The sequence below is a fragment of the Ovis aries genome, chromosome Y, assembly GCF_016772045.2.
Source record: "Ovis aries strain OAR_USU_Benz2616 breed Rambouillet chromosome Y, ARS-UI_Ramb_v3.0, whole genome shotgun sequence".
Classification (NCBI taxonomy): domain Eukaryota; kingdom Metazoa; phylum Chordata; class Mammalia; order Artiodactyla; family Bovidae; genus Ovis; species Ovis aries.
In genome coordinates this window covers 6,983,490-7,010,449 of record NC_082741.1, presented here as the reverse complement: position 1 = coordinate 7,010,449, position 26,960 = coordinate 6,983,490, and the positions used below count along the sequence as shown (strand labels likewise).

Below are 26,960 nucleotides of genomic sequence, written 5' to 3'. Positions count from 1 at the left end.
TTCATCCACACAAATCTCAGATGTATCTGCAGAAGTATTCAGCATATATATATGTATATAACTATATACATAATTATATAACATGTCTATTGTAACATACTGTATACTACATGTGTGAGTGTGTTAGTCACTCGCTCATGTCTGACTCTTTGCAGCCCATGGACTGTAGCCCGCCAGGCTCCTCTGTCCATGGGATTCTCCACGCAATAATACTGGAGTGGGTTGCCATTCCCTTCTCCAGGGATCTTCCCAACCCAGGGATCAAACCTGGGTCTCCCACATTGCAGAAGGATTCTTTACTATCTGAGCCACCAGGGAAGCCATATATTGTATGTTACAATATTTTCTATATTACAATATATAACATATTTAATATGTTATATTAGTGAAGTGAAATTGCTCAGTCATGTGCAACTCTTTGCAACCCTACCAGGCTCCTCCATCCATGGAATTTTCCAGGCAAGTGTACTGGAGTGGGTTTCCATTTTCTTCTTCAGGGATCAAACCCAGGTCTCTTGCATCACAGGCAGACACTTTACCCTCTGAGCCATCAGGGAAGCCCAATATGTTATATTAAGTGTATATTTAATGTAGTATCATATTATAATATGTAATTATATATATATATATCACACTGATATCACTACCACCTAAAAAATAAGGAAAACCATTTCCTTCACGTCACCACTACATGTTCAGGCATGTCGTACACGCCGGTTTTCAGTTTGTTTGTTCAAATCAGGATCCAAAGGGCGTCGATGTTCTGTGAGCGCTGACTGGTGCTGGCCATGTTGGAATCATGTACTCTTGAAAGAGAGGCTCTGATGGTATTTGAATGGCTTCCATCTCATGTCCTGAGGGTGTAGCAGCAGCTTCTAGCCCACCTTGACCAGATACCTGGTGGATGTGTCCCAGGGGTTGGCTCCCGTGTTTCTCTTGCTGTTTTGTGCTTGGAGACGCTCAAGAATCTTGACTCCAGACACATGCCATGGAACTTGTAGTCACTTTTTCAGACTGGAGTAAGACAGGAAGGAATACATCTCTTTCTGTTAGCGACAAAGCGAGTGTGGTGCAGGATAATTAAATATTTAAAAATTGGCTTTCTCCCTGATTCTGCTGAAGCATTTGGGGGAAGCATCTTAATAGTTTCAGTAACTTGAATATCTGGAGATAGAGTTGCAGCCAAACATCTTTTGAGGGGTCAGGAAGTAAGATTGGTACATCCTTTCACCTTTCGAAGGAAGGTACATGGCACTGTGGGCAAATGAACAGAAGCAAGAGTCAGGGCAAGGCGGGGGGTGTCCAGACCTCCTCGCTGAGAAATAACAAGCACAGATGCCAAGGCATCCCTGGTGGTCCAGTGGTAAAGGACCCGCCTGCCAATGCAGGGGATGCAGGTTCGATCCCCGGTCCGGGAGGCTGCTGCATACTCCAGAGTCTGTGAGCCACAATTGCTGAGCCTATGGTGTAGAGACTTCTGAAGCCCACAACCCACCTAGAGCCTGCGCTCCTAGAGATGCCCCGGTGGTGAGAAGTCCACACACCACAGTGAAGAGTAGCCCCCACTCTCTGAAACTAGAGAAAGCCTGCGAAGACCAAGTACAGCCAAAATAAAGACAGAAAGAAATACAGATGCTATCGCATGGAGTGTGGTTCCCCGCCCCCCCCCCAGGATTTTTTTAAATCTTCCCCCCCCTCCCCGCCGGACAAATTGCACAGCTTGTGGGACCCCAATTCCCTGACCAGCAATTGAACCTGGGCCATGGGGGTGAAAGCACAGAATCCTAGCCACTAGACCACCAGGGAAGTCCCACCCCAGTTTTACTGAGACTTCACTGACATACAGCACTGGGAAACATTTAGATATCCAGGACAATGATTCACATTTACCACAAAATGTTTCCTAAACACCCATCACCTCATATACATGCAAAAATATATACATATGGTGTTTACTGAGCTCAAAGCAGATCTCTATAGTGAAAACAACAAAGCACTGATTCGAATAAAACATTATTCCTGTTATTTGCGCTTAAGAATGAGAGGCGACATCTTTAGGATTTTAGTGTGCATAATTCCCTTTGGTGGTGTAGGACAGTGTATATTTGGTTGCCTAATTTGAAGTATATGTTTGTATGCCAACTATACACATCATGCTAGTATCCAAGTCTGTACTGTTCATTTCCCCTTGAGCATTTGGCGTTATGCAGTGTTCACTCAAACAGACGTTATCACAAACCTCACAACGCTCGAGTGTGGATACTGACTATAGGCGAATTAGATATCTGGATCTAAGAGCAAGGAAAACTCACAAATAATAAATGTCAGAAGTAGATTACCAAGAGCTAACTTGTGAAAATCTTCAATTTTTATTTTTTATTTTTAAAAAGAATGGAAGAACTCTCTTCCACAACTTCAGAATAAGCTTTTTCGGGACTTTGCTGGTGGTCTGGTGGTTGAGAATCCACCTTGCAATGCAGGGCACGTGAGTTCCATCCCTGGTCGGGGAAGATCCCACATGGCATGGAGCGACTAAGCTCATGCCCCACAACTACTGAGCCCACGAGCCATGACTGCTGAGCCCAGGTGATGAAACTGCTGGAGCCCAGGTGCCCTGGAGCTGGTTCTCCACAACAAGGGAAGCCACAGAGACGAGAAGCCCGAGAGCAGTGCCCCTGCTCGCTGCACCTGGAGAAAGTCCTGTTAGCAGCAACAAAGACCAATCAATAAAATAAATCAATACATCCTTTAAAAAAAATTAAGAAAGAAAGAATGTGCTTCTTTTCAGTCGTTCTTTTTTTTTTTTTTTCACACCAGGACTAGTTAAGCTGGACACTAAAAATACAGCCAAGAAACAGTTGCTTCTTAGAGGCAAATAAACGAACAAGCAAAGTAAGGAACGTGACTGTAGCTGATGTCAGTGGAAGTGGAAATCAAAGTGCCTGGGTTTGCCTGCAACCATAATCCTTATCTTCTGAGTCTTTTTTCTTCCCCCTGTCTCTCCTGCACCCATCATCTCTGCCTCCCTCACGTCTTTCTCTCTCCCTCCCTATCTCCTATCCATCCATCCTTTCACCTGTCCATGTGTCCATTTGTCCATCCATCATTTTTACTGTCACCAGGTCCCCTTTAGGTCTGAGTCAGGAGCAGATACAAAGAAAGCGTTATCACCTGGTTGTCCCTTAGGTATCGTGGTCCGATCTGCGGTGTGGTTAGGGTTTCCGAGTTTCGTGGATGACATCTCCGCCGTGAACAGGACAGATGTGTGGCCAGCCGTCTTCTGCATGGGGAGTGCAGTAAGTGTGGCTCCCCTGGCCCCCCTCCCCACCCCTTCACTCCCCTCTGTTACACTGAGTCCTCAAAGTATGGTCCTGACCTTCCCACCAATCCAGTGCAGTTTTTAGAAAAGCTCAGAGACCCCCACCCTTACCCCACTGACCAGGGACCCTGCGGAAGGGGGCCTGTTTGTGATTTAACAAACCCTCCAGGGGTCTCTGAAGCTTTCCAGGTGGCTTACAGGTGAAGAACCTGCCTGCTAATGCAGGAGATGTGGGTTCGATCCCTGGGTTGGGAAGATCCCCTAGAGGAGGAAATGGCAACCCACTCCAGTAATTTCGGCTGGAGAATCCCATGAACAGAGGACCCTGGGGGGCTACAGTCCACGGGGTCGCAGAGAGACAGACACCATGGATAGGACTTAGCATGGCAGCACGTCCCTGCCTTGCTTCTCCTGGGAAGGCCCTTCCTGCGCGTCCTCTTCTTTCGTCCTCAGCAGAAGGGAGTCTGGTTCAAAGTGCCAGGCCAGGCCTTTCGTCTCTGAGCTCTTCATCTCTCTGCCTACATGTGTGAGCACCAGGCAGGGCTAGCTGGACCAGTCCAGCTGAGCAGACGGGGGAGCCAAGGCCACATCCCAGCCTGGGCTTCCAAGGGTGGCCACATGTCTGCGGAGGGCTTTCAGGGACACGTGATGACGTCAGGGGAGGAGGCAGGGCCACCTGGAGCCCGCCCCCAGGGGCTGGGATGACATCAGGGGTGGGGCAGGGCCACCCGTAGCCTGCACCCTGGGGCTGGGATGCCGTTCTTCTGATTATAGCTCTGGATCCAGCTGCTGTACAGCGCCTGCTTCTGGTGGTTGTTCTGCTACGCGGTGGATGCCTACCTGGTGATCCAGAGGTCGGCTGGACAGAGGTATGCAGGGCGAGCAGCCGGGGTCTTCTGCCCTAGCTCATTGCCCAAGGGGAAGGTTGGAGAGGCCACGAGCACTCTTATTTCTGTAGGGTAGACACGGAAAGTGAAAGAGGAGAGCAAAAAAGTTGGCTTAAAGCTCAACATTCAGAAAACTGAGATCATGGCATCTGGTCCCATCACTTTATGGGAAATAGATGGGGAAACAGTGGAAACAGTGGCAGACATTCTTTTTCGGGGGCTCCAAAATCACCGCAGATGGTGACTGCAGCCATGAAATTAAAAGACACTTACTTCTCAGGAGAAAAGTTAGGACCAACCTAGATAGCACATTAAAAAGCAGAGACGTTACTTTGCCAACAAAGGCCTATCTAATCAAGGCTATGGTTTTCCCAGTAGTCATGTATGGATGTGAGAGTCGGACTATAAAGAAAGCCGAGTGCCAAGGAATTGATGCTTTTGAACTGTGGTCTTGGAGAAGACTCCTGAGAGTCCCTTGGACCTCAGGGAGATCCAACCAGTCCATCCTAAAGGAAATCAGTCCTGAATATTCATTGGAAGAACTGATGTTGAAGCTGAAATTCCAATCCTTTGGGCACCTGATGTGAACAACTGACTCATTGGAAAAGACCCTGATGCTGGAAAAGATTGAGGGCAGGAGGAGAAGGGGACGACAGACGATGAGATGGTTGGATGGCATCACTGACTGAAAGGACATGAGTTTGAGTCAACTCCAGGAGTTGGTGATGGACAGGGAGGCCTGGCATGTTGCAGTCCACGGAATCACAGAGTTGCACATGACTGAGCGACTGAACTGAACTGAGACACAGTCCGTCAGAACCTCTCAGTGGGCACTCCACCAAGAAACATCTAATGCCAGCTCGTTTTTGTATAAAAGGCAGAAGGCACAGTCAAAACAGCAAGGTATTCTTGCTGGGCCCCTGAAACATTGCAAGTCAACTATATATACATATATATAAAGAAAAAATAGCAAAATATTTTCCAGGTGCCCCTTCCCCCCAAAACTGAGGATTTTAAAACCATGGAAATAAGTAATTCAGTAAATTTCATATTTGGAACTGGACAGATACTAAAAAAGGGTTGGCATGATTCTGATGGTATCTAAAGGTATAGGAAGAAGTTCTAAGAAGTATGTATGGATGTGTTATGCTAAGTACAGAGCCCAAGAATTCTGGAGCTGGAGAGGGGGCTGTCTAGGAGGAATTACATAGTGGTTAGTGCCTTGGCCCCAGTAGGTTCAAGTTCCTGGCCCTCACTCATGCACCTCAGTCACTGAGTGACTGTTGGCAAGTTTCTGAACCTCTCTGGATCACCTGCAAGGCTTGCTGCCTCTGCTCCTTCGGGGGGACAGGGTGGCGTGTGTGGGTGTACAGAGATGAAGGATGGGGATGGTTAAGGACGTAAGCATGGGGGTGGTAAGAGTATCAGCTCTGCCAGGAATGATCAAGAGTGGCAGTGGAGAGAGATGGGAAGTTTCCCTGCTCTCCGGGAATGTCAGATGGCCACCCGTTTCTCAGAGACCTTCCTTGTGGTTTGGACTGAGCATTAAGGCCCTTGCACGTTAGGTACCGAGATGACCTCAGGAAGGACGCAGGCTGGGAACCCCTTGCTACTGGGGGAGCGGGGTCCCTAGGAGGAATTATGCCAGCTCATTTTTACAAAAGGAAGAAGGCACAATCAAAACGGCAAGGTGTTCTTGCTGTGCACCTGAAATGTCTGTCCCTCCTGTCAATCTTGAAAGCCTTCAGTTCAGTTCAGTCTCTCAGTCGTGTCCGACACTTTGTGACCCCACGGACTGCAGCACGCCAGGCCTCCCTGTTCATCACCAACTCCCAGAGCTTACTCAAGCTCATGTCCATTGAGTTGGTGATGCCATCCAGCAATCTCATCCTCTATCGTCCCCTTCTCCTCCTGCCCTCAATCTTTCCCAGCATCAGGGTCTTTTCTAATGAGTCAGCTGTTCGCATCAGGTGGCCAAAGGATTGGAGTTTCAGCTTCAGCATCAGTCCTTCCACAGGATATTCAGGACTGATTTCCTTTAGGATGGACTGGTTGGTTCTGCTTGCAGTCCAAGGGACTCCCAAGAGTCTTCTTCAATGCCACAGTTCCAAAGCATCAATTCTTCAGCACTCAGCTTTCTTTATAGTCCGACTCTCACATCTATACATAACTATTGGAAACACCATAGCTTTTCCTAGATGGACCCTGAAAGCCTTAGGTTAAGGGAAACAAACCAGACACAGAAGGCCACACTTTTTACACTTCCACTTGGATGAAATGTCCAGAATAGGTGAATCCATAGAGAGAGGTGGTAGCTGAGTGGTTGCCAGGGGCTGGGGGTGCAGGCGTGATGGGGAGAGACCCCCAAATGGGTGTGGGTGTCCTTTTAGGGGGATGAACATGTTTTGAAACTGGCCTGAGGTGGGGCTTGCATGGCACTGTGGATGTCCTAAATGCCGCTGAGTTGTTCACTGTAGAATGGTGACTTTGATGTTACGTGACTTTCACTACTCAGCACTAAGGGGTGAAGCAGCCATAGACAATACATACACTAGTGGGCACGGCTGTGTGCCAATAAAACTTTATTTACAAAAGCAGGCGGAGGGCCGGATCCATACTGAGGGCTGTGTTTAAACAAATAGACAAACAAAACAACCTCAGAGGCACAATCGGGGCTGTTTGCTGAGAGTCTGCTCTGCATGTGTTTTACCGCTGCTCGCAGAGTGCGAGGCCGGGCAGGTGCTGGACCTGAGGTTCTGGACCTGTATCCTCCCTCCCCAGCACAATCCTGCTGTACCACCTGATGACCTGGGGCCTGGCCGCCCTGCTGAGCGTGGAGGGTGCCCTGATGCTGTACTATCCCTCCGTGGCCAGGTGAGCCGGGGCTCCCCCGATGCCCAACCCCCATGGGGTGTCCTCCTGCAGGACGTGCCTGGGTGCTGACCCCACATAGGTGGGCGGGCCTTTGTCCAGGTTCCGTGCAGCTGCAAGCATCTGCCTGGCTCCTTGAGCCGGCCAGGGTCCCCTGCTCCTGCCCGTCACATGTGTGTTGGGTCAGTGCTGTGCCCAGTGTGGATATAGAGCTTGAGGTGGGGCTTGCACAGCACCATGGATGTCCTAAATGCTGCTGACTTGTTCACTGTAGAATGGTGAGTTTGATGTTATGTGACTTTCACTACTCAGCGCTAATGGGTAAAGCAGCGACAGATAATACATGCACAAGTGGGCATGGCTGTGTGCCAATAAAACTTTATTGACAAAAGCAGGCGGAGGGCTGGATCTGTACTGAGGGCTGTGTTTAAACAAACAAACAAAAAAACAACCTCAGAGGCACAATCAGAGCTGGGAGTGCATCTCTTCTCCCTAGATATCTGTGATGGGCATGGCTCCCTCCTATCCACTCTTGATTTTTTTTTTATCCTTCAAACCAGCTTCCTCTGGGCATGCAAGTGAGTTGAACATCCCAGGGCTGAGTTCCAGATGTCTGGGAGACTCAAAGGGTTGCTTTTAGAATAGCTCATTTTCAGCCTCTGCTGTCTACACCTTTTTTTTCATGTCTCCATCCTGTGCTCTTCTGAACACACACTGGGAGATGTGGCCTCTGAAACTGTCTCAGACATTTCTTTGAGTCTGAACCCCTGCCCTTTACCATTTGTAAAACCTCAAGGTCCCTCTAAGGAGATATATTCTACATTTTAATGGAAAACTGAAAATCAGAGGTTGAACATGGTCTCTTGGTGATTTTAAGGTGGTGTAGACCCAGGGAGGGGCTTTCTGGGTAGCTCAGCTGGTAAAGAGTCTGCCTGCAATGCAGGAGACTCCAGTTCAATTCCTGGGTTGGGAAGTTCCCCCAGAGAAGGGATAGGCTACCCACTCCAGTATTCTTGGACTTCCCTGGTGGTTCAGACAGTAAAAAATCCGCCTGCAATGTGGGAGACCTGGGTTCAATTCCTGAGTTGGGAAGATCCCCTGGAGGAGGGCATGGCAACCCACTCCAGTATTCTTGCCTGGAGAATCCCATGGATAGAGGAGCCTGGTGGGCTACAGTCCATGGGGTCACAAAGAGTTGGACACAACTGAGCGAATAAGCACAGCACAGCACAGACCCAAGGATCAGTGCAGCATGGCCCTTAATACAGATCAGGCCCTTAATACAGATCTGGCCCTTTGCCTGCTTTTGTAAATAAAGTTTTATTGGCACTCAGCCGTACCCATTTGTGTATGTATTGTCTATGGCTGCTTTATCCATTAGAGTTGAGTAGATTTGACTCAAATCCACTAGTAGGTTCTAAAGCCTAAAATATTTCCTATCTGTTCCTTTAGAGAAAAAAATTGCTGACCTGTGGTGTAGACTGTTTCTCCCCATCTTTCTTAATTTCTTGCAGCTGCTCACTCAAATGTCTCCACAGTCCTATTGCCTTGTCAACTGTGACTACTTCCAGGGCTCTGCATAGACCCCTCAAAATAATCTGCTCTCCCCAGGAGCCTTAAAAGGGCAAAGACAGAGTTAGCAGCTGTTACAGAGGGATGCAGTTAATCGGAAAGAGAATCTTTATCACTCGCCTCCACCCGTGGGATCCTGGGGCTGTTTTATTTGAGCCCAGGTGCTCCAAGATTAACACAAGGCCTCCCCCTGAAGCATTTTAACTCTGCATCATCTCATCCTCCAACATCTCCACCCTCAATCATCCCCACCCTCTATCATCTCCAACATGCATCACCTCCAACCTCCATCATCTCCACCCACCATCATCCCATCATGCCCATCTTCCATCATCTCATAGGCCACCATCTCATCCTCCAACATCTGTACCCTATATCATCCCCACCCTCCAACATCTCCACCCTCAATCATCCCCACCCTCCAACATCTCCACCCTCAATCATCCCCACCCTCAACATCTCCACCCTCAATCATCCCCACCCTCCAACATCTCCACCCTCAATCATCCCCACCCTCCAACATCTCCACCCTCAATCATCCCCACCCTCCAACATCTCCACCCTCAATCATCCCCACCCTCCAACATCTCCACCCTCAATCATCCCCACCCTCCAACATCTCCACCCTCAATCATCCCCACCCTCCAACATCTCCACCCTTAATCATCCCCACCCTCCAACATCTGCAACATACACCACCTGCAGGCATCATCATCTGCAACTTCCATCATCCTGTCTTCTCTAACTTCCATCATCTCATCTTGTCTTCCACCATCTCTACTCTCCATCATCTCCACCTTCCATCATCTCATCTTTCATCATCTCCACCTTCCATCATCCCATCATCCCCCCATCATCTCCACCATCCATCATTTTCATCCTCCATCATCTCCATCCTCCAACAGAACCATCCTCCATTATCTCCATCCTCCATAGTCTCCAGCCACCATCATCTCATCTGCCTCATGTCCACCCTCCACCATCTCCACCATCCATCAGTCTGCCCTCCACCATGCCATCATCTCCACCTTCTGTCATCCCATCATGTCTAACTCCATCTTCTCCCCCTCCATCATCACCACATTCCATCATCTTCACTCTCCATCATCTCCACCTTCCATCATCCCATCATGCCCACCCTGCATCATCTCATCCTCCAACATCTTCCCCCTGCCTCATCCCCACCCTCCAACATTTCGCTCCATCATCTCCACCCTCCATGATCTCCAACTTCCATCATCACATGTCTCTAACCTCCATCATCTCATCCATAATTATCTCCACCATCTATCATGTCCACCCTCCATAATCTCTGACCTCCTTTATGTCATCATCTCCATTATCCCATCATCTCCCGCCTCCATCATCTCATCTTCCACCATCACAACCTTCCATCATCTTTCAGTTCAGTCGCTCAGTTGTGTCTGACTCTTTGTGACCCCATGAATTGCAGTACACCAGGCCTCCCTGTCCATCACCAACTCCCGGAATCTACCCAAACTCATGTCCATCAAGTCGGTGATGCCATCCAACCATCTCATCCTCTGTCCCCTTCTCCTCCTGCCCTCAATCTTTCCCAGCATCAGGGTCTTTTCAAAATGCCCTCCATCATTTCCACCTTCCATCAGTCCTCTCTCCTTCTACCATCCCAATCTCCTCTAACCTTCATCATCTAATCCTACATCACCTCCACTCTCCATCGTGTCCAGATTCCATCATCTCATCTTCCTTCATCATTCATTCAGTCCAGTTCAGTCACTCAGTCGTGTCCAATTCTTTGCGACCCCATGAATCGCAGCACGCCAGGCCTCCCTGTCCATCACCAACTCCCGGAGTTTACTGAAACTCACGTCCATCAAGTCAGTGATGCCATCCAGCTCTCTCATTCTTTGTCATCCCCTTCTCCTCCTGCCCACAATCCCTCCCAGCATCAGAGTCTTTTCCAATGAGTCAACTCTTTGCATGAGGTAGCCAAAGCACTGGAGTTTCAGCTTCAGCATCAGTCCTTCCGAAGAACACCCAGGGCTGATCTCCTTCAGAATGCACTGGTTGGATCTCCTTGCAGTCCAAGGGACTCTCAAGAGTCTTCTCCAACACCACAGTTCAAAAGCATCAATTCTTTGGCACTCAGCTTTCCTCCCAGTCCAACTCTCACATCCATACATGACCACTGGAAAAACCATACCCTTGACTAGACGGACCTTTGTTGGCAAAGTAATGTCTCTGCTTTTGAATATGCTATCTAGGTTGGTCATAACTTTTCTTCCAAGGAGTAAGTCTTTTAATTTCATCATTACCCTCCATCATCATCACCCTCTATCATCTCCATCCCCCATCATCTCCACCCTCCACCATCCCATCATCTCCTCTGCACCCTCCATCTCTCCACCCTCCATCATCCCATCATCTCCTCTGCACCCTCCTCTGCACCCTCCATCTCTCCACCCTCCATCATCTCCACCCTTCATCATCTGCATCCTCAGAGCACTGTGCAAGCTCCCACCCTCACTCATCTGTCTCTCATCATTCGAATCTCATCTTTTGTTCCTCCTGTTTCCCTTTCTCCCCTCAAGCCCTTGTAGACCATGGTTTAGTTTTCACAGCTGAAGAAGAAAGCTTCATTTAAAAAAGAACGCACCGTGTTCACATGGTATTGCCATCCTTAGGGCAACAAAAGGTGGGCACTGCATTGTTCATGCCTGTTTTCTTGCATTCTCCTGCCACTTTCATCTCTGGCGTGCGCACTCCATACTGATGAAAGCACTGGCATCTTTATCATGCCGTCCTCCCGGGCCTCCAGGGCTGCGCCTTCCTCTGGTTTTCCACCTCATCTGGGGTCAGACCTGAGCAACTTCTCCTTTGGATGCCCTTTCCCCCTTTCCCACTTTCTCTACATTACACATTTGTTCAGTGACACTCCCAGCCTTGGCAACATAGCTGTGTGTGGCACACCACCATGTCATGTTGCTGACGGATGAGTCTCACAACCCATCCGTAGACATTCCTGTCTTTCTTTCTGAAAAGAACCACCAAAATGATTATGGGTCACCTTGAGAACAAGTGTCCTGAGAAATAGGAAGCTCGGGTGTTTTCAGTTGTTCGAGGGCAGAGCTTGGATCTTATTGATGATGTCAGCCAGGCCTAGCATGTAGTAAAGTGCTGAGACCTAACTAGTCTGTTGAGTACCTTTGTCTTGCTTGAACTGTGTGTGTTTTCTTTGCAGGGGTCCCACAGAGGTGTTGTGGTGGGGGTGGGCATCCACCATCCCATCTTTTCCTGTCTTTACTTTTTTTCCAGCGGGCAACTTGAAAAGCGGCCTGCTTTCTGAGACAAGACAGAACTGTGATTGATCCTCCTTCTCCTTCTGTGACTTACTTGCTTGTCCACAGACAGGAGGAGATGAGTCAGGTTTCCTTCCTGCAGCCAGAAGTGATCTGTGCATTTCCCTTTGCACTTGGGTCCTCTTATCTCGGCTTTCAGATAAAGCAGCGGGTTATTTCAGGTAAAGCCTCATTGTTGGAGAATGCCTCTGTTTTTCTCTCCCCCCACCCCCCACCAGGTGCGAGAGGGGCCTGGAGCACACCATCCCCCACTACATCACCACGTACTTGCCGCTGCTACTGGTCCTCGTGGGCAACCCCATCCTATTCCGAAAGACAGTAACTGCAGGTAAAGGGCAGGGAAGCTTCCCTGGGGATGAGGCCACGGGGATGAGCCCCAGGTCTTGGGTCCCTGACCTCATCTGTCATCCTGCAGAGACTAGCAGAATAGAGTTGGAGAGAGTGAGTGGGTTTACATCAGTGACAGGGAGCAAGCCTACTCAGTCACAGGCTAGATGAAGTCTTTGCCAGCATCCGTTAGCGCACGGCTCAGGGACCTGTGGACTTTTCCCTTCTACCTGGACTCACCCTGGGTCTGTCCTTGGCGTGCCCCAAAGACCCAGTGTCCTTGAAACCTGGCGGAGGGGGAGATGGGAACTTGGAGAGGAAAGGAAAGGTCAGCTGTTGGCGAGGGGTGGAGATGGACAGGGCTATCCCCGTTTTGTCTGGGCCCGTGTCTTCTCCCAGCTGGGCAGGAAGCAGGAAGGGGCCCACAGGACATGAGTCAGAGGCACCAGAAAGATCTGGGCAAGAAGGTGAGTCAGCAGACCCGGAGGAGGGGGACTGCATTCCAGCCCCCTACCCCATCCTTGAGGAGACGAGCCCTGGGGCAAGTCTCCAGCCCCCTCTTGCCCTGTGGGTCCCTCACGGGCAGAATCAGGATAAAGAAACACACCTCCGCAGAAAGGTCACTGGAGGAGCGACTGGATTGCAGAACGTTAAGCGATATGCTCTGCTACTTAGGGAGACATCACCAAGGCTCTTTGGGTCTCTCTCTTCATATCTGTGTTGAAAACCAGTGTGTGTACGCCTGTCACTAACACAACACTGGAAATCAACTCTACTGCAAGAAAAATTGAAAAACACACAACCCCCCTAGTGTATTAGAAAGAAAGAAAGTGAAGTCGCTCAGTCGTGTCCGACTCTTTGTTACCCCATGGGTTGTAGCCTGCCAGGTTTCTCCATCCATGGAATTTTCCAGCCAAGAGTACTGTAGTGGGTTGATATTTCCTTCTTCAGGGGATCTTCCCAACCCAGGGATTGAACCCTGGTCTCCTGCATTTTAAGCAGATGCTTTTACTGTCTGAGCCAAATACAGCTTTTTTAAAACTACTGCATTAAAACATAGTGATTAAAAAATAGTGATTCAATTACATCAAATAAAGGAAAACAAAGTGTAGAAAAAAACACTGGAAAGAAATACAGTAAGATGCTAATAGTTGTCTTTGGGGGATGATAGGTTATTAATTTTTTTCTAAACTTTTTAAATATTTTTCAACTTGTGTAAAGGAGGAATGCTAACTCTTTCAACATTTTAAAATAGCAAGTATGAGACGCACATTCTTTCACTGCAGGGGGCCTGGGTTTAATCCCTGGTTGAGGAACTAAGATCCCACATGCAGAGAGTCTTGGCCAAAGAAAGAAAGAAATCAAGGATAAATTATTATTATTTTAAAATTTTTTGGCTACACTTTTCAGCATGGGGCATTATAGTTCCCTGATCAGAGATCGAACCTTCACCCTCCATGTTGGACGCATGGAATCTTATAACCACTGAACCACCAGACAAGTCCTCTAGTGAGTTATTCTTATAATAAAAATAATTTTTTATATTTTATATTTATAAAATAATTTTTATTATAAAGATAAAAAGTATAACCTGTTAAAAATACAGTTCCTGAATGAATAAAATCCAGATAAAATTGGGGGTGTAGTTAACAGCCTGTACCAGCATTGTGTTCTTCATGCTGACCAACGTGTGGTTGTGGAAGACGCTAACACTGGGGGCAGCTGGGTATAGCTATATGGGGACTCTGCTATCTCTTTATATCTTGTATAAATCTAAACGATTTCAAAAGTGAAAGTGAAAGTTGCTCAGTCATGTCCAACTCATTGTGAACCCACGGATCATAAAGTCCGAGAAATTCTCCAGGCCAGAATACTGGAGTGGGTAGCCTCTCCCTTCTCCAGGGGGATCTTCCCAAGCCCAGGGATTGAACCCATGTCTCCCACACTGCAGGCAAATTCTTTACCAGCTGAGCCACCAGAGAAACCCCAGAATCCTGGAGTGGGTAGCCTCTCCCTTCTCCAGGGGCTCTTCCCGACCCAGGAATTGAACTGGGGTCTCCTGCGTTGCAGGTGGATTCTTTACCATCTGAGCTATCAGGGAAACCACAAAGACTTCAGAGTAAACCTTTAAAAGCTATGTATTCCCCCCGAGTGTCTGAGAAGCACCCCGCCCCGCCCCATGCAGTGGTGAGAGAGGCATGGCTGGTATCTTGCCTCCTGCTCTCCAGGGTGACTTGCGGGGTCCCATCAGGTTTGCTGGCCTTTGCAAATCATGAGCATCACACGCCATTCCCCTCTGCTCTCCACAGTGGCCTCCTTACTGAAGGGAAGACAAGGCATTTACACGGAGAACGAGAGGCGCATGGGAGCCATGATCAAGACCCGATTCTTCAAAATAATGCTGGTTTTCATCGTTTGGTAATGTGTTTCTGTTTCTTTAAACTGTCACTGGGAGGTGAAATGCAAACCACTTGTAAGATGCCTCCCCAAGTGTGACCTGAGTTCCAGAGGCAGAGTCTTGGGAGACAAAACCTTCTGAGGCTTCTCCAGATAGCCCTGGAGGCAATGCTGTCCAGACAGGAAGGCCAGTCTACAGCTGTAACCTTCTGGAAAGAAATTCATGTCCACTCAAATTATAGAGAATCCCTAAGAACAGAAAATCCTCACTTTAATGTGGTCACATCCCAACCACTTGCCTCCAGAGTATTGTCCCATCGCCGGGGGTTAACATTCAAATCAAATGCTTCATCATGCCTTCTAAATCCATCTTTTATTTTTGCATCCATCTTTGTTTTATTTTTTAATTAATTAATTTTTTTGGTGGTTGCTGCAGTGTGAGGTAGGTGGGATCTTACTTCCCCGGCCAGGGATTAAACCCTCATCCCTTGCACTGAGAGTACCGAGTTCTGACCACTGGGACGGCTAGGGAAGTCCCTGCATTTGTCTTGACAGCAGGATTCCTGTGTCTGATGAGACACAGGGGCAACGGCCCGTGTCTGTGTGATGACTCACAGCTCAGGGCAACAAGGACAGAAACCATGACTCCCCAGGGAGTCCAGTGGTTAGGCCTCTAAGCTCCCATTGCATGGGGCAAGAGTTCCATCTCTGGTTGCCACGGCCAAAAAACAACTAAAAAAAAAAAAAAACCAAGAAGGGTATAGAGCAATCTTCATCTCCTCAGTGGGCCCGCCCTGTCCCCCACAGGCAGTCTGCCCCAGCATTTCAGGTGGGTTTGCTCTGTGCACATAGACCTGTGACGAGCACCAAATCAGAAAGCCCTTTGCTGCAGTGACAGAGTGCTTTGCAAGACAGGGCACACGTTGGTGGTTAATAATTTATCTGATGGGAGGAGGCTGGTTTGGACATTCTCCTGGGAGAGCTGTGAGTTACCTCCCTCTAAAAATATCCCGAGCCTGCCATGTCCAACTTCACTGACCTGCTGACAGTAACGTCAGAAATTTCCGACGTAAAACATCAAGGTTCGTGTTGGTCTCCATTAAGACGTCAGCTTGCTCATCAAAGGAAGAATGACTTCTGGGCTATTTGACGTGTGCTAGAACCTTCCACCCAACATGGTGTTGATTGTGACCATCGGAAGGGTCTCTTGGTCTCTGCTTTTGGCTGAGGGGGATGCCATCTCTGACGTCTAATTCTCGTCTAATTCTCCTGCAGCTATTTGGTCACCCCTGCCAGACTTCTAGGTCTTGGGAGACATGTTCCCTGGGGCTTCTCAGGTGGCTCAGTGGATAAAAAAAATCTGCCTGCAATACCAGAGGTGTGGGTTCGATCCCTAAGTTGGGAAGATCCCCTGGAGGAAGAAATGGCAACCCACTCCAGTATTCTTGCCTGGGAAATCCCATGGACAGAGGAGCCTGGTGGGCTACAGTCCATTGGGGTCGCAAAGAGTTAGACATGATGGAGTGACTCAACAGTCATGGGTGCAGACATGTCCCCTGACCTCTGGCACTGATAAAAAATGATATTGTGACGCAATTATCCTCCCATTAAAAATAAGCAAAAAAAAAAAAAAGAAGAAGAATATCGCATGTTCTCTTTACCTGTGGCCCATTTTCTGTCTCACAGCTGGTTCTCAAATGTCATCAATGAAAGCCTTTTGTTCTATCTTGAAACGCAAGCAGATATCAACAGCAGCTCTTTGAAACAGGTCAGAAATGCAGCCAAGACCACGTGGTTCATGATGGTAGGTCAATCTTGATTTTAAATGTACTTCCTAAAGAAGAAAAAAACCCAGACAGGATAAAAACCACTGAGAAGTATGATCTATGTGTTATTTAAATATGCAGTGAGTTAGAGAGGTTGCGGGGGCCCCCTTATCTGGCTGTGGTCCATGAGCCAGCTTGTGCATTTAGTGTTGGCATCATTATTAAATGGATCTGACTCTGGTAAGTCAGTTTGGCAAGTGTCTCGAACCCTTCAGGCTGACTAGACATATCTGGGAATTTATCTGGAAGAAATGTTTCAGACTGAAAACGCCGCAGAGTTGGAGGTATTCCTTGGAACACTATCCATAAATATAAAGCATTGTAGACAACCCACATTTTTTTTTTAATAAAAGGGAACGGTTAAGTAAATCACTGTCTTTGATCTTGACGGAATGGTATGCAGATGTTGAAAATGATAATGTAAAATATAACAATTCTGAAATCTCATAAATGAAAAATGCAGGATGTAGAGATTATACTCATTTCAACCACCTAATCACACATGTAGGCAACCATATTGCCTAGAAACTCACCACCATAATCAGGTGGAAAGCTGTTTCCAGTATATTGTGTCTCCACTACAAAAACTCCATACAGGAGCTGTTAGTGGAGAGGTGCCTGGGTTTCCCTGGTGGCTCAGCAGTAAGAGAATCCACCTGCCAACGAAGGAGACCCCAGTTTGATCCCTGAGTCAGGAAGATCCCCTGGAGAAGGGCCTGGCAACCCACTCCAATATTCTTGCCTGGAGAATCCCACGGGCAGAGAAGCCTGGTCGGGCTACGGTCCATGAACTTGCAAAGAGTTGGAAGCCACTTAGCAAGTAAACAAGTGGAGAGGTGCACCGTGTCCTCAATTAAATGCTTGTGCGTTCAGTGTTAGCATCATTATTAAAAGCATTTGACTCTGGTAAATCAGTTTGGCAAGTGTCTCAAACTTTTCAGGCAGACTAAGAATATCTGGGAATTTCTCTGGAAGAAATGTTGCAAAGTGAGAAAGCCACAGAGCTGGAGGTATCCCTTGGAACACTGCCCATAAATATCAAGTGTTCTAGACAACCCACATTGCTGGGGTGATGCCCGGGACCTTCCTCTCCACCCCGCTGGTCTCCTGTGTCCCCCACGCACCTCTGAAGGCCCAGCACCTCCAAGCCAATCTCTCTCTTGCCCCAAACTAGCCAATAGGACGTGCCCCAGCTGAGGCCAGCCCTGTGGACCGAAGTGACCCCCATGAGCCCCGATGCCCGTCAGCACCCTGACTTATATGCCGTCTCTTTCTCCTCCCTTCCAGGGGATCCTGAATCCAGCCCAAGGTTTCCTCTTGTCCCTGGCCTTCTACGGCTGGACGGGCTGCCGCCTGACACTTCCAGGTCCCAGCAAGGAGATCCAGTGGGACTCGATGACCACCTCGGCCACCGAGGGGGCTCCCCCATCCCCCGGGGGCCCCCACGAGCCCGGGGAAGGCCCCGCTCCCAAGAAGGAGCTGCCAGGCGGCACGCACACTTCCGATGAGGCCTTGAGCTTGCTTTCTGAAGGTAAGAGCCTCTGGGTAGAGGCAGGCCTAGGTTGGGGGCCCCAGGCTCCCCAGGAACTCCTTTGTCAATGACCAGGAGGCTCTCTGCCCTGATTTCTGGAACCAGCTTCAGGGCATGAGTGGAAAGGGACCACCTTAATCTTGCAGCTCATCACTCACCTCTCCTTGTAATATGAGCATGGTGCCTTTCCCCTGCCTGCGAGCCACGTGGCTTCAGTCCTGTTGAACTCTCTGCGACCTCAGGGACTGTCACCTCTGCCAGGCTCCTCTGTCCGTGGGCATTCTCTTGGTGAAAATACTGGAGCAGGTTGCCATGCCCTCCTCCAGAGGATCGTCCCTTTCCCACTACTGAGCACCGTAGCCTTGCGTTAATGATCACTAGCTCTGCCTTGGGGTGCATGACATTCTGAGTCAGAGATAAATGGTCATTTCTCACCCGGCACTGACGTGTGCTGTAAGACAGTGAACAGTAGGCAGCCTGACCTCTGGAGATTTTTACGTGCAGTTTTGGTTTGTCCACTTCATCCGGGGGCGTTTAAGATGAAATGCAGGTCGCCCATCACAGGCTATTCCACTCTGTCCTCTTCATTTCAAGACTCTTGCACTGTGGTCCTCAAATCGGTCCTCTTTTTCAACTCCTGTTCATCTAATTTGGACTCCCCTAGTGGCTCAGATGGTAAAGTGTCTGCCTACAATGCTGGAGACCAGGGTTCGATCCCTGAGTCGGGAAGATTCCCCTGGAGAAGGAAATGGCAACCCATTCCAATCTTCTGCCTGGAGAATCTCATGGATGGAGGAGACTGGTGGGCTACAGTCCATAGGGTCTCAAAGAGTCAGACATGACTGAGCGACTTCATTTTCACTTTTCCTCTAATTTGGGGTTATGTCCATTAACCCAACTGATATGGAGGATGAAAGTATCAGTTTACGGCCCAAATAATGCTTCTTTAAAGCTTGAAAGTGAAAGTGAAGTCAGGACTGATTTCATTTAGGATGGACTGGTTGGATCTCCTTGCAGCCCAAGGGACTCTCAAGGGTCTTATCTAACACCACAGTTAAAGATGTGGGTACAAGTCAGCAAAGAGAATGACTCCCACATACAAGACCCCTGTGTCTATACCACAGGCTGTATGCTGAGGCCAGAACCCTCAGGAACCGGGGGCCTTTTCAAATAAAGTGGTAATCTCGGAAATGAGATAAGGCTGCCTTAATCTCGGGCGTGTTTCCTTTCTCCTTTCCAGCCAGTTTGCTTCCATAAAACAGAAAATACTGTTACATGTCAGAGAAAAACCCAGAGACACAAACTCGAAGCGGTAAGTATGGTTAGGCCTCTCCCCATCTGCACTGTTAGGATGAAGCTTGACCTGTTTATCATCCTTAAGCCTCTATCTGCTACTTTAGGATTCTCTTCCAGGCCGACAGGCTTCCATCAAGCCTCCGTCATTAAGTGTCTAACGCGGTGTCTGGCACTTACTCACCACTTAACAGAAAAGTCAACGGATTTTGAACAAATATTTCTCGAGCGCTTGCAACCCAATCAACACCATTTTAGCTGAGGCGGGGCTGGGGTGTGAGCGTCTCTGAGAAGTATCATGAGGGGAATTTAGGAATAAAGACTTATAAATAAATAAAGGCTGAACTTGCATGTAGTTTGGCAGTGGGAAGCTGGAGAGAGGCAGGTGGGGAAGAGATCCATCAAGGGGTAGATTCTGCATTTTGGAGCCGGCAAAAGGCCAGTTAAGGTTTCTGAGCGGAGATAGAACGCTTACATTTGCTTGTAGGACTAACCTAGTGACTGGAAAATTCCATGGATGGAGGAGTCCATGGGGTCGCAAAGAGTCGGGCAGAACTGAGCGACTTCACTTTCATGACTGTGGTGACGGTTCACAGTTAGAGGATCTGTGTATAATTCCTGATGACAACTTGAGTTCAGAATACGAGGAGCATCTTTGTAAAGAATCAGGATTTCCCACAAGCCCTCCCATCTCTCCAATAATCCCTTGCTTTTCCATTCTTCCTCCTTCTCCATGCAGTCCCCTGTGTTTCCCACAAAGCTCTATTCCCCGTAATTCCCTACTTCTCTCTCCAACCCCGTGTCTTTTCCGCAGCGCTACACTTCTCCCACAATTTTCTTTCTTCCCCATAATCCTTGTCTTGCCCACAACTCTCCATTTTCCCGCAGCTTTCTGTTTCTTTCCAGAATTCCTCTTCCGGATAATCTCACTTTCCCATAGCTCTTTGCTGTCTGTGGTCTGTCTCATATCGCCATCTTGTCTCCTAGGGTTCTGTCCCGACCACATTTCAGTTCTTCCGCCATTTTATTCTTCTATGATTGTCTGTGTTCTCATTTTTGTTTTTTTCTTTTCCACAACTGCCTATTCATCCTCAAATTATTCATTCTTAGGCAAAAATCTTCCAGGGCTCCCCTAACCCTCTTTTTCACGACGACCAGTCTCTCCCACAACACGCTTTCCCCGAAATGAAACAAAGCGAGACTATGATCCTTGCCCACTGCCGCCCACCATTCCATTATGTTCTCTGCCTGCCTGCTGCTGGTGGAGAAGTTTAGTCAAAGAATCAGTTTAATCAGAGAGGTGAGAAATGCTAAAAACAAAGGAAAACCGTCAAAGGAGACCAAATAATAATAATGTACTCTTTAAGTGTCGTGAGAGTTCCACTGTAGCTCAAACGGCAAAGAATCTGCCTGCGAGGCAGGAGACACGGGTTCGATCCCTGGGTCGGGAAGATCCCCTGGAGAAGAGAATGGCAACCCACTCCAGTATTCTTGCCTGGAGAATTCCGTGGACAGAGGAGTCTGGTGGGGTACAGTCCGCGGGGTCACAAAGAGACATGACTGAGTGACTGACACACACACATACACACAAGGGCCTTTAATTCTTTCTGAAGGGGCTATAGGTAATATTCTGAGCCACCTCCTGTGAGCTGTCTTATAGATACCAAAACACACCAGGTGGAAATGTTAACTACACAATGACCCGACTGTACCCAGGTCTTGAGCTGCCAACAATTCCAAGAACTGACCGCAAAGACGTGGGAACACGTGCTCCCAGGAAGTAAAGATTATCTGTACCTAAAACAACCACGGTGCTGCTCTCAGTGAAGATGACTGTCAGAGGGGACTGTACTGTTTCTGCATGTACCCCCTCCCCCAACTTTGTCTCACCCTCTGCCTGTCAGGGGTTGGCCTTTGGACAGACGTCTGCCACTTTCCCCTGTAGTTGCCAGCATCTGAAATATAGCATATTTTTCCTTTCCACCAACTTGGCCCGCTTATTGGCTTTTGAGCGGCGAGCAGCCAGACCCTTTCACACATACCTTTTAGTAACCATAATTTTCTGTTCTGACAATTCTGTATCTCTCCCTTAAGTTCCTGCCCTTTCCCACAGCAGCCTTTCTCACGATTCTCTCTCTCCCATCTCTCTGCATCCTCTGAGCACAGTTCCGTGGCTCCAAAAGTTCCTTTCTCTCTCCAGAATCCCACGCTTCCCCCCGGTTCTCTTTCCCCCTCATCATCGCTCGTCTCCCTCTTGCAGTTTGCTCTTCTTCCGCAGTTGTCCCTCTCACAATGCCTTGTCTTTCCCTCCACGCCCTGTTTCATCTGTGTTTTTCCCCCCACACGGTTCTATTTTGCATAATCTTCCCTTGATCTTCAGAGTTCCCTGTTCTCTCCCACGCTTCCCCGTTCCCTTCCACGTTTCTATTCTGTCTCATCCATCTTGTTGTCTCAGATTCTTTCCTGCCACCCACATGCGGTCCACATGACTCCTGGTGGTTCCACGGGTTCCCAGTGCCCAGGGAGTGTGGGAGCTAACAGACCCCAGGGCCTCCAATCTGTCAGGCTGGCTAAACCTTGAAGACGACTCCACAGCTCACAGGGGATGCGCGGCCAGGTGTCACACTTTCTGTGTAGCTTATGCTCTGTACCTCCTGGTTGGGGTTGCCAATTTAGGGCTTTGAGGTGTCAAGGAATCCAAGGACAATGGCCTAGGGCCCAAGAGATGACACGCCTCCCCAAATGGTAGGTCTGCACAGAGCCAGGAAGCTCCCAAGAGCCTGCCTGGACTTGCAAAGCTCACTGCTGGGAGTTGCTAGGAAGGAGGCCCAGCCCTTGGGCACTGTGAGGTCACCAGCAGCTGCACTTCCTGCAAGGACACTCAGGTATTCACACAGCACCGATGCAGAATGAGTACACACCCACCACGGCCTTGTTTGATTTGCTAAGCCCAGATGAGAAGCCCGTGGAAAGTCAGACAGGCTGGAAAGAGCTCGGTGCAGACAGCAGACCAGCTCAGCCCAGGCTGGGCTAGGCCTAGGGGGTCAGGGGTCATCTGCAACGGTGCTGGCATCTGAGACTCACAGAGTGGTTGTGGCAAGAAGGGGTCTCCTTTGAGGAGCCCGAGGGGACAGCGAAGGATGCAAGAACTTAGGAGAAACGAAAAACCACAGGATGTGGAGCATGCCCCAAAGTGTCAGGTCACGAGGGTGGGTGCTGAGCTGAGACCTTGATCACGAGCCACTGTGTGACCCTCCAGGCCATGGTCTTTCTGCAAGAACTGCAGAAACTGCACCCCAGTTCCCACGAGCTCAGGATGTGAGGGTAAACAGTGTGGGGTGACCCTGTGAGAAATCAAAGCCTTTGTGAAGCGCCTCCAGCAGGAATGCGGTTTTGGAACCGGAAGTCGTCTTCCCAGCTGGTGCCTGGTCTCCAGTTGAGCTGTTTCAAATCCTAAAAGATGACACTGTGAAAGTGCTGCAGTCAATATGCCAGCAAATTTGGAAAACTCAGCAATCAAAGGACTGGAAAAGGTCAGTTTTCATTCCAATCCCAAAGAAAGGCAATGCCGAAGAATGCTCAAACTACCTCACAGGTGCACTCATCTCACACGCTAGTAAAGTGATGCTTGAAATTCTCCAAGCCAGACTTCAGGAATACTGGACCGTGAACTTCCAGATGTTCAATCTGCCTTTAGAAAAGGCAGAGGAACCAGAGATCAAATTGCCAACATCTGCCAGATCATCAAAAAAGCAAGAGAGTTCCAGAAAAACATCTACTTTTGCTTTATTGACTATGCCAAAGCCTTTAAACATGTGAGTCATAACAAACTGTGGAAATTTTTTAAAGAGATGGCAATACCAGACCACCTGACCAGCCTCTTGAGAAACCTATATGCAGATAAAGAAGCAACAGTTAGAACTGGACATGGAACAACAGACTGGTTCCAAATTGGGAAAGGAGTACATCAAGGCGGCTGTACATTGTCACCCTGCTTATTTAACTTCTATGCAGAGTATATCATGAGAAACGCTGGGCTGGAAGAAGCACAGGCTGGGATCAAGACTGCCAGGAGAAATATCAATAACCTCAGATACACAGATGACACCACCCTTATGGCAGAAAGCGAAAGTGAACTAAAAAGCCTCTTGATAAAAGAGGAGAGTGAAAAGTTGGTTTAAAGCTCAACATTCAGAAAACAAAGATCATGGCATCTGGTCCCATCACTTCATGGCAAATAGATGGGGAAACAGTGGAGACTGAGAAACTTTATTTTTTTTTGGCCCCGAAATAACTGCAGATTGGGACTGCAGTTCATGGGGTCACAGAGTCGGACACGGCTGAGCGACTGAACTGAACTGACTGCCTGGCCTCCAGGAGGAGCACGTTTTCCACTCCAGCCAAACGGCTGCTCCCACACTCTTGACGGGCAACCTGGACTCTCCTGAGATGGGGCTGCAGGGTCCATGCCCGTTGATGTGAGCCTTCCCCCCCTACCCCCGTCTTCTAAATTCCTCTGCTCTCTGGGGGCTCATCACTCTTGGTGTGACCTACTCTGACCTAGAGCCCCCCGGACATAGCTTCATCCTGCCCTGGGAGCTCCCTATGAAACCGTGGGGTTTTGTGGGGTGGTCGTGGGGATGCTGCAAGCACACACTTGCTTTTTCTTGGTCGTACTCGTGGCCTCTCCCTGCACCTCAGCCTTCTCCAGGTATTTACACCCCTGAGGCTCTCTCTTCTCTTCCTTGAGTATTCTCCAAAACTCTGCACCTGTTAAATAGGGCTCATTTCTGCCTGTCTTGATACATTAGTGTCTTACTGCTCAGAGGGACCCGTGTGGCCTCCCCCTGTTTCAATGCCGCGACCCCACAGGATTTACGCATCTCACATTTGTTTATGGAGCACTTTCTGTGTGTCAGGGGCCACACGTACTACGGCGACTAAGAGAGAGAAATGCGCTGTCCACTGCGATGCTCCATTCTAGCGGCAGAGACAGAATGAAAATCACAAAGAACTGAAGGACGTCCCTGGTGGTCCCTGGGGAAGAATCCACTTGCCAGTGCCAGGGACATGGGTTCGATCCCTGGGCCAGGAAGATTCCGCATGCTGTGGGGCAACTAAGCCCAGGCACCATAAGTACTGAGCAGCAAGTACTATGAAGGACTCCAGCGGTTCCTTGGTGGTCCCTGGTGCTGTGACGGACCCTTGGTGGTCTGGTGGTTAAGAATTAGCTTTGCAATGCAAGGAACACCGGTCTGATCCCTGTTCCAAGAAGACCCCACATGCCACGGGGCAAGAAAGCCTGTGTGCCACCAACTACTCGGCCTGTGAGCCACAAATACTGAAACCCGTGCTTTGCAGCAGCAGAAGCCACCACAATGAGAAAGCCGCTTACCGCAACTAGAGAAAGCCCACGCAGAGCAGCAAAGGCCCAGCACAGCTACAAACAAACGATTTAAAATAATGCACTTGAAGCAGAAGCGACTCAAGGGAAAAAAAAAAAGCTGGACGTCATCGAAATTAAACAAGTTAAAAAAAGAGAGGAAAAAGGAAGTGCTGTGAACAACGGCATATCCGTAGAGGGCAGGAGACTGGTTTCAGCAAGGTGTCCAGGACACCTCTTTGAGAATGAAGTGACATTCGCGTTGAGACCTGAGTGCAGTGTGGGAGTGAGCCACAGGAACATCAGGAGAGCTTCATAGGCAGAAAAGGGGACGTGCAAAGGCCTTGTGGCAGGACTGAGCTTGGGTGTAAAGAAGCCTGTGCCTGAAGTTTGTGAGCGAGCGGAGGGTCATGACGGGAACAGGCTGCAGCCGTCCGTAGGGTGTATAGGTTGAGAGAATTTGGGATTTGGGAGGTTTTCAGCAAGGGCAGTCACCTGCCTCACGCACAGCTGAAAAGGCCACCCTTCCCTATGTCTTCCAATGGCTTACTCCTGACACACACATACACACCCACCCTAGAGCCTGGCACAACAGCAGGCAAGCCTGGGTACTTCTGCCCCGGGAGAATAATCCTCACATCTGTTCCCACAGAGTCCAGAGGAAGGTGTGTCACTGGGATGGATTAAACAGGCCTCTAGGAGTACAGTTTTGGCAAGGCATGCCTGGCTTTGATTCCACTGATTGCTCCCTACACCCTTCCCCCTCCTCCATCCGCGAAAAGGCCACTCTCAGTTTTAGCAAGAGAAGGCCTCCGGGCACCTCCTGGAATTGTGCAAAAGCAGTGGCCGGGTGACCATGTAGCCCCACTGCCCTAGTGACCCCCTAGCATCACAGAGCGCTGAGATCGCGGGACCCCTGATTTAGCGCAAGCCCCAGGGCCGGGAGCTGCAGAGGGTCAGCAGGCCTGGTTTCCATTTGCTCTGCAGCACCCACAGGGTTTGGCTGAGAGTGTCTCAAGGCAAGGGGGCGGGGTGGATATAGTCATGACGTCAGTCAAGTTGCCCGAGAAGATTCTGTAGGGCTTGCTCTGCCCTTTGGGATGCTTTAATCCCACGTAGGTGGACGTATTGTGTATTTTTCTTTTTTCTCTTTTTAATACGGCCGTGCAAGTTGTAAAAGGCATTCCGGACATTGACACCAACCCGTGACAGTCTTTCCTCCTCCCCAGGTTCCGACGGCAGCACCATCGAAATCCACATCGCAAGCGGGTCCCGCAGCGGAAAGGCGGCGGACTCTCTTCTGAAAGTCTGAGGAGACCCGTAGAGAGGACGAGACAGGGGGGTCTGGACCCTGTGTGTGTTTTCAGACACGAGGGTTCTCATCCCTTCCGACAGTACTCTTGCCCCGTGTCAGCACACTGCAGGGTGTAGCGTGCCCCGCCACTGGATCTTCCTGCCATCCCAGTTAAGAGCATGTTCCCTGGCAGCCTCTGTGTGACGCAGAGGCCCACCGCGAGCCTGTGCTTGGGAAAGAAAGGCAGATTCCCTTGGAGACCAGCAGCTTGTCTGAGTCTCTGTGGACATTCATTTCTGTAATCTGGCTGTAATCTCAACGCCAGATCCAGGTCCTTGGAAGAGTTAATAAATAACAATAAAAAAAAGTAGTTGTGTCCGAGCTCCCAGCCTGACTTGGAGTCTGTCTGAATAACACCTCTAAGTGAATGCTATTGTTTAAAATAAGTGATGTTGCAGGGACCGGTGACGCACCTGGGAGCAAGTTCCTCATCCACCACTAGGGGGCAGAGGAGGGCAGGCTTGGACCTCCAGGTTAGCCTTCGCTGGGTCCTCAGCTGTGTTGAGCGGTGGTTGATGCAGTCTGAGGGAGGCTTCCGTTCAGTGACTCAGCCAGGTCGGATTCTTTGCGACCCCATGGACTGCAGCACGCCAGGCCTCCCTGTCCATCACCAGCTCCCAGAGCTTGCTCAAAGGCATGTCCATCCAGATGGTGATGCCATCCAACCATCTCATCCTCTGTCATCCCCTTCTCCACCTGCCCTCAATCTTTCCCAGCATCAGGGTCTTTTCCAAGGAGTCAGTTCTTCGCATCATGTTGCCAAAGTATTGGAGCTTCAGTATCAGTCCTTCCAATGAACACCCAGGACTGATCTCCTTTAAGATGGACTGGTTGGATCTCCTTGCAGTCCAAGGGACTC

The 26,960-nt window shown here is 49.2% G+C and overlaps 1 protein-coding gene across 1 annotated transcript in view; it reads left to right on the top strand.

Moving 5' to 3' along the window:
- Window positions 1-26,422, top strand: part of LOC101119373 (G-protein coupled receptor 143) — a 30,855-nt gene extending 4,433 nt beyond the window's left edge. Inside the window, exons 2-9 of the mRNA XM_060408667.1 lie at window positions 3,187-3,296; window positions 4,094-4,188; window positions 6,988-7,080; window positions 12,209-12,318; window positions 14,627-14,735; window positions 16,401-16,518; window positions 17,828-18,071; window positions 25,977-26,422. Coding sequence (XP_060264650.1) covers window positions 3,187-3,296; window positions 4,094-4,188; window positions 6,988-7,080; window positions 12,209-12,318; window positions 14,627-14,735; window positions 16,401-16,518; window positions 17,828-18,071; window positions 25,977-26,059 — 962 coding nt within the window. The 3' untranslated portion in view covers window positions 26,060-26,422. The remainder of the gene's footprint in view (window positions 1-3,186; window positions 3,297-4,093; window positions 4,189-6,987; window positions 7,081-12,208; window positions 12,319-14,626; window positions 14,736-16,400; window positions 16,519-17,827; window positions 18,072-25,976) is intronic.
- The last annotated feature ends 538 nt before the right edge of the window (window positions 26,423-26,960 follow it).